Genomic DNA, 8,259 nt, shown 5'->3' on the forward strand with positions numbered 1-8,259 from the left:
TAATTAAGACCTCATATTGCACTTAAAGCTCAGAAACGCATAAAATGTCTGGTCCCGGACTTTAATATAGATTAAAACAATAAAAAATGTACAATAAATAATAAATAAATAAAATAGAATAATAATAAAAATAAATAAATAAAATAATCTCCAGTCACATTCACACTAAATAAGTGATATTAACAGACCATATATTAGAAAATGAAATAATAACATATTTGATAAAAGTTTAGAAGATGATGTACAGCGACAAAGGAATGAGGACAATGAACGAAAAAGTTTGACATCATAGCTGACAAACCAAATAAGTGATAATGAGGTGTTTCATGATCATTTAAAATATGGATGTGATTTCGAGATTTACATGTAAACGGATGAAATCATAACCAATGACAAATATTATGTTTTAAAAGTTAATACGGAAAAAAATATTGATGTGAGCCGCATCAGAGACGGAAAAAAATCACACATAACGAACCCATAAACTCCTAAAATACAAGCTCTTGCCTGACTGACAGTTGTCTCAAATTGTACCAGCTGATGTGTACATTCAATATCAGTGTGATTCTAATTTACAATGTATAAATTTAATGATTAATCCGAAAACTAATTTACATGAGAGATTTGAACAGAATTCGGAGCAGTTAATAATTCCGCCATAGCCTTATTAACACGACCCTGTTTTACCGAAATCAGTTTTGTCCCTAACACCGGGGCTCAATTATTCAATGGACATCGGTTGTCGTGAATATCCGATCCGTGATTCTCCTGAAATATAACCAGCTATGTTGACAAAGCATTGTTTATTAACCGGGCACAATCGGTTATCAGTCGGCACGCGGGCTGACGAATGTGTCGCTATCTATTGTTTTATGAACTGAATCCTATATCACTCTTCCGATGTAAGTTTTTGTCTTCGAGTCCGATAAATTATTGCAAGCTCACTAGTTCGATAATAACGGGCCTAGCAATACATGGGAATAATTTAATGCCTTGGCTTTCGTATCCTTTCATTAATTTAAGAGGATTCCCTGATACTGTTATTTTGGAGTATCTTATAAAATATGTTAAAGTATCAGTAAACTCAACTTAAATTATAAGTAGTAATATTATAATGCTTATTTCAGAACCCTTTCATATTTAGTCATTTTATCAACATGACTCGAATCATGAACTTAAATCGAAATGTGAATCACCGAACCCTTCACCCCCCTTACTAGTGCTGAGGTAAAAATGCAGATGCACATTCATATGTTTTTACGTAAATATCAAAGTTTGCAGCAAGGATCTTTCAGATCTCCTTTGAAAAAAAAAGTTTGAAATTTCTTACTGACCTGAATGTACTTTTGAAATGATTTTGAAGGAGACCATGATGTATCGCTCATTATATAAAAAATATTACTTTGTTGAAGACCCGATTTGCAGCCTGATTAGTGAAATAAATGTGATAATGTGATAGTAAAGAAATATACAAGACGATAACGAGGTTGAAGAGATTGAAGCCAAAAACCGCAGAAAAAATTCATAATAGAGAATGATATCATTTATTAACATAATTCTTGTTGTATAAAGCAAATTTATGAAATAATAAACGTTAAAATATATTATGATTGATTCCAGAAAACATTTCAGCTTTTTAAAAAATATATATTTATAATATCTGAAATGCTTTTATAATGTTTCCTAAATACAGAGTATATTTTCTAGGTGGCGTGGGGAAATGAAATCATAAACAAAAAATTTAATTGTATCCACTTGTTCCTGAAACCAATGAAACCATTCGTCCACACTTTGACCGAATTCGAATATTTGGGAACCGTTGGAAAAAAGTTCGAAATATCCGGAGTTTTTTTCTTTCTGATAATAATTTAAATAATTATAAATACATCATTTTATCTTAAATTTAACGGTCTTTTAAAATTATAAAAATTGATGTTGATCCGATGAGTACTCTACAACTTATAAAATATTTTCATGACTTTTGCTCATGGATTTGTGCGAAATCTGTAAATAATCAGAGAAAACAGGATTTATTTTCGGATTTTGGATGCCAGAAAATACTAAAATCAACCAAATCCATCAAATCAATTTTTTGGTTGGAGGCCAGTGTTATCTCAATACATTACGCTTACTTTTAATCATGAAGTATGCCATCTCGCTTACCTTGAAAACTAATCGATTCCTCAAAAGGACAACACCGGATTAATATTCAATAGGAGAATGGCATTGAGTCCTCATCATTCATAAGCTGCAACAACGTCATAACTTAAAAGTAATGATTTACGAGTTAATACTGCTGGGACAATTACAGTTGGGTGTCATTTCTGAGCATTCTCTTCTTATTCTTTAGCATATTTTTTCTTTGTTGTTGTATTGATGTTAATACAATTAATAATTTAAATTATCTAAGTTGTTAGCCCAATACGAAACTTGTTGCTATAATACTTCCCGAGATGAAACTAAAGCCCAGTTGCAATGTGAACCGTTCAACAAAGCCTCACATAATAACAGTTATAAAGCAGCATATAGCTGTCATTTAATAAAATACTTTTCTATGGTAAAAATATGTGTGTAAATTTTGTTTTAGTCGACAGAAATTAATGGAGGGTTGGACCCTCTTATGTAGTCAAAATCTAAGTTATTTTATTACTCAGTACTTTACACTTTGAGAACAAAGAAGCATCATACATTAATCACAGAGCAGCAATAGAACAAGTTACAGGAGTAGGTGTAAATGTTCTTGTGCACGGTTGATCCTGCAACTCAAAACCTTCACGAACTTCTATGTTCCATATTTGATAAAACTGAAGCAAAACCTGAATCTAGCTTGGTTAATGTGCTCCCAACAATAGATGTTGCTTAAATCCATTTCGTGAGGATTTACCATCAAGTCTAAACATAGATGGGGAACAAATGAGAATCGTTGCAGAAAGAAGAAGGGGATCAGTTGAGCAGCAGCAGTAGTTAGTTTCAATCTAAGCTTATTTTTAGATGCAACTTTTAGGGCCGTCTGTAGCAGAGGGAGTTAAGGCGCTGCATAGGGAATGCAGCGGCGCCGGTTCGAATATGGACTAGGGGGGTCGACGAAATAAAACTGTGGCAGTTCCACGAAATAAAAACTTGACTCCCTCTCCCCCCCCCACCATGGTGTGTTTGATGGAGAATCGAGTGGTACCCTCTAAATAATCCCCCATTGGTATGTCAAAAATAACCAGCAAAGGGGACATCCAAAAAAAATGAAATTATAATAGCGAATATACGGTCTATTCCAGCATTTACTTTTTACTGTTTTTCCTACATACTCCATCGATCTAAGGATGATTGTTGCGACATTTTTATATTTATTTAGTTCGAAAAGGGCGCCTTGCCGAAAAACGTTTGGGAACCACTATTCTATAGACTGGTGTCCCCCAATCCCAAATACTAAAATTCTTTAAATCGACTGGAGCGTCGGAGGTTCCTTCCAGCGTTGTGAAAGACTGGTGCCCTTTGGGTTACCTTCTGTCAATCTCAGTTCTTCATTTTCCTAGCCAATATCTTTCATATCTTCCTTCATACATTTGTAACAGCGAAATTGATTGAAAACACTAGTGTGAAATCGCAATCAACTTCTGTGAAATTTTCGCAACCAGCCTGGTACAATCAATACAATACAAATCATGTACATGTAGCTAGTAAAATCACGGATAGAAAACTCCAGAAAGATTTTGATAAGAGTCTGAATAAAGGATTTACTTACTTAATTATATAAGTAAATTAATAGCGACGGAAGGGTTGCTTCATTGTTCCTTTGACCATCGATTAGATTTTCTTACTTAGTGATTACGTAAGCTCACCTGCTGATATTTAATTTTAAAATGCAGATTCATTAATAAAAGAACGTTTCTTTACTAAGTATTTCAGTCACAGAATCTAAATAAATTTTGAAAAATTAAAAGAGACTAAAGCAATATCCATATTTTATAATTAACGAAAAAATATTATAATTAAAGAAGAGGAAAAAAAAAGTAATACAAATTTTGAATTTTTTTTTCTTTAACGGATACAATAAATATCACTGTTCACAAATCATCTCCATAACAAACTCCTCGAGGCATTTAGTTTGCTTCAACAGCTATCCGGCCACTGATTGGTCAATTCACAGACATCTGGTAAAGGGGCCCCTAATAAGTAGCTATTATAAATCACCGTGACAGAACATTAGCACTGGCTCAGCCCCCGCTAGTATATAACAGGAGCTGTTACTGTTAATCGGAACTGCGACTTAACGATCTTTGATATATGTGGCCTACATTCCGAGCTAGTTCTTTATCAGTGATCACTGTCGGTTAGAGGACTTCAAGTTAGTTAAATGATACATGACTCTTGATATACTCTTTTAAAGAAGCACAAAGAACATGTATTTAAAAGTTTCCACATTTAGAATATTATATCCTATATATAAAAAAGAATCATAAAATACAGTGGTTGAGAAACTGAACTAAAAATCTTTTATTTATATATACCGTTAAAAAAAAAAAGTTTTATAATTCCCCAGTAGCATAAAACAAAACATAACAAAATTACATAATTATTTTAATATTAATAAAAAAATGTCCAACTAGCCACGGATTTGGCTCAGTGGTAGAATAATAATCATTTGCGATCATTGAGATTTTTAAAAATGCGTTTGAGAAAAAATATCAAAAAAAAAAAACAACAACAATATAACGTAGTAAATTCAATTTTAATTAAAAAAATTAAAATCAAATTATTTTTCATTTTTAAAATTCACACTCAAATTAATGCTGTTGATGACAAAACTAATAAACACAATTATAAAATTAAATTCATAGTTAAATTTTATATATTATATTATTTTACGATACGAAACATAATATAATATTGTAACAATTAGACTATTGCCACTGCAACCAAGAAAATTATTTTGATGTTCTTATTACAAACATACATTTCATAAGTTACGTGATTCTATATTAAGACCATAAATGTAAATATCATAAAGGGAGTGAAAGAATTTGTGGATAAATAGAGAGAAGAGTTGATAGAAAGAATTTGTATTTGAGTTAACCATTATGACATATAACGAAGGCCAATAATTATGGATTAAAAGAGTTAAAGATGTGACATTACAAGTTCATGAACAAGTCCTACGTTTTGGAAATCTTTAACTTTACATAAAGCTTGTAATGAAGCTTCAATTTTTGCAAAGTTGGAGTCCACGATACCATTCAATGTCGGTGTCACCACCAATTTGAAGAACCCGTCCAAGTTGGAGCCGTCGTACTCGGGTCTGGATGCTCCGAATTCCACATTTCCCAGCTTTTCCACCTTGAGTTCATTGAGCTTGACATGACATTGCTCTTTAACGATGGTCGCAGTGTATGACAAGTGGACGGAGTTATCTCGAACAGTAGCGTACGCTGACATGTTCGTTCCGTCAATCTCCAGGTGAGGTAGCACTATGGCCGCAAGTCCGAATCCGTAATTGATGTCGAAGACGATTTCGTTGTCTTTCACTTCTTGCCAGCAGTCAGATGTCCTTCTGAGGGAGTCTACGCCCAGAAGTTGAGCACCAGAATACTTCACCTGTAAAAGGGCATCATTAATGTTACTATTAAAAAGTTTTATTGGAAGGCAACATTTAAGAAACTAGCTTTAATGTGATACCTTTGAATCCAGCGGGATTTCCACAAGAGGTACACTCGTGACCCCATGTTGACGTTGTTGGTTATTCAACCAGTCTATAACCTGGTCAAGTGGACCATTGATGCTAATCTTCTTTGCCCCAACAGCTGCAAGAGCTGAGAGCAATACTAAGCCAAAGAACTTGTACATCTTGAAAAGAAGAACTAGCCATAATTGGTGAGAGCACGGAATATATACCTAAACCGGAGAAGCTCTAAAAGAGTATCTATTCCACTCGATATCTGAAATGTGATTTCCAACTGTGAAATACTAAATACGCAATGCATGCTATTGACTATCTTATCTTTGGCTTTGGATTGTTTTTAAAATTGATGTGTTAATTAAACGATGTTCTTCCCCTCTCTGAAATGTTAGTACATAATACTAAATGTGCTCATATTCAGAATATTATCTACTGCTACTTAAATATTAAAATAGACACAGGTAAGGTTTTTTCTATTATTTTTTTTTAATACATGAGTATACTTCATTACTTTTATTTAAAGAGTGGAAATACATGCAGATAGAAATGCGAAAAATAAGATGAATCACTTTCTTTTATTAAAAAATATATAAGAATCAACCTTTATAACCTTTAATCTGTTTTATTATTAAATTCCATTTTCGATGCAAGAGTGGAAAGAAAAAATAATTATTCATTAATTTTAAAAGTATTATTATTGACACTTAAACATTATACAATCCCACTGTTTCTGAGTGACACAATTTAATATATTTTAGTGATCATGCACGAAACCATTCTTATAATGCCATTCTGGCAAAACAAGAAAATGAAATAGCCGGTATATGTATATATATATATATATATATATTTGTAAATGCCTTTTTGTTTGCTCCAGGAGGTAAGAAAAAAAATACATTAATCCCAGTTCCAATAATCCACTAGCGTAAGCCACCAAGTTACAACCTTCATTGGACCCCTCACCTAACCTTATAATGCCAAAAGACAATCTAAGGTATCCTTCACACCCAGCTATACATATACCATACCTCCTATATGTACGTACCAAATACCCACTAAAATCTTTACAGGAGGGTATGAAAAAAAAAATGCATTAAACCGCCTTCCCCCCGACCGGCGGCTCCTGGGCCAATATTGTAACCCCCGCCATCAGCGTTGGGAACCACATAAACATTCAGAAACGACGTGCCGGGACACCTATTTAGGGAATAAGTTTTTTAGGTTTAGTTTAAATTTCAAAACTAATGTGTGGCCCAGAACAATATGAAATTCAAAGAACGCCCACTACAACAAAATTACAACTCAAAAACTCCTTAAAATGTAGACCACTACAGAAGAAGGAAACAGTGCGGAATCAAAATATATGTTGGTATATAAATTAATGCTATATATAAAAAAACATAAATTTCAGAAATATGGGTTATGAAAAACGAAATGCATTATATTGTTGATAAGTTCTATTAATTTTCCCAAATATACCAATTTTTAGGAAACCTTCACAATATAAAACTTCTTTTTCTTTGGGATTTATGCTACGAAAAGTAAATGAGCTTTATGGATAAAACTTCAGCCAAGTTAAATCAAGATCACTCCGCAGTATGCATTATAAAACTTTTGGTTATTGTGCATAAACAGCCGATGCCCGATTTGGATCAATCAATTACACTGACTACTACAATTTTTTTTCTGAAATTTTAAACAAACCTTAAAAAAAAAAAAAAAAAAAATCAGTCACCCATTTAAGAGATAATCGTGACACAGAAGCACAGACCGAGGAATGACCGAATACGCGTTTTTAGAAAACAAGAGGCTCAGGAAATAAAAATAGCCTCTTTATCTAAATACAAAATAAAGAAAGGGTATTAGAAATATAGTAACTTACTATTACACAGTTTGCGATCATATTTGCCCTAAATACCTTTGTATCATATTATATATAAAATTTTAATATTATCATTATCATAATATACATAATAATCTGAAATGTTTTAAAAAATAGGGTTTTCCTGTTTTAAGAAAAAAAAAATTTACACTTGAGTTTAAATCCTTATACATTATAAAATTATAAGAATATTAATTATAGGAAATGTCTTATCTTTATTTTAATAAGTTTAAGCCAAAACTTCCCTGTCAATAAAAAACTACAGACGTACTAAAGCGTACTTGCTTAGCAAAAACTAGAGCATGACCCTAACCACCCCTAATCACAGAAAAACGTAACTTAAAGCTCGTTTCAGCCGACTAAATTCTTTAACACTATTAACAATTATGATTAATTGGTCATATGCAGTAGTGAATATTCTTTAAATTTGGGGATATTTTAGTTTTAGTAAAATTTATGAAAAACGTATTTTACATAAGTTTTATTATAAAAGGTTTTTTGATCATTACCAAGATCTAATTCATGTTTGTAATTCTAAATCCTTTAAGCCAGTTGTTTTCCAGATATATTTTCTTTTGTTGCAGCCGGCATCTCCTCTGTTTTTTTTTCACCAAGAAATGTCCATATCGTGGCAATTTTTTCTGTATTTTTCTCAATAGTATAATACTATAGTTTATGAATTTTTAAGGCTTCTTGGAGACAGCAA

The 8,259-nt window shown here is 32.3% G+C and overlaps 1 protein-coding gene across 1 annotated transcript; it reads right to left on the reverse strand.

The window, feature by feature from the left end:
- Positions 1 to 5,041: 5,041 nt before the first annotated feature.
- On the reverse strand, positions 5,042 to 5,856 carry LOC106689977 (uncharacterized). The gene is made up of 2 exons (XM_014435210.2): positions 5,671 to 5,856; positions 5,042 to 5,589 (listed from the first exon to the last, which is right to left on the reverse strand). The coding sequence occupies exons 1-2, from the start codon at positions 5,836 to 5,838 to the stop codon at positions 5,116 to 5,118; spliced, it is 642 nt and encodes a 213-aa protein (XP_014290696.1). The 5' UTR covers positions 5,839 to 5,856; the 3' UTR covers positions 5,042 to 5,115.
- Positions 5,857 to 8,259: the final 2,403 nt, after the last annotated feature.

This window comes from Halyomorpha halys, unplaced genomic scaffold, assembly GCF_000696795.3.
Source record: "Halyomorpha halys isolate HHAL.00 unplaced genomic scaffold, Hhal_1.1 Scaffold1538.1, whole genome shotgun sequence".
Classification (NCBI taxonomy): Eukaryota; Metazoa; Arthropoda; class Insecta; order Hemiptera; family Pentatomidae; genus Halyomorpha; species Halyomorpha halys.

Excerpts from the sequence above, each read along its gene's own strand:
- LOC106689977 (XM_014435210.2), bottom strand. The coding sequence starts at position 5,838 with ATGTACAAGTTCTTTGGCTTAGTATTGCTCTCAGCTCTTGCAGCTGTT. Across the intron at positions 5,590-5,670 it reads AAATCCCGCTGGATTCAAAG|GTGAAGTATTCTGGTGCTCA; the intron begins GTATCACATTAA and ends GCCCTTTTACAG.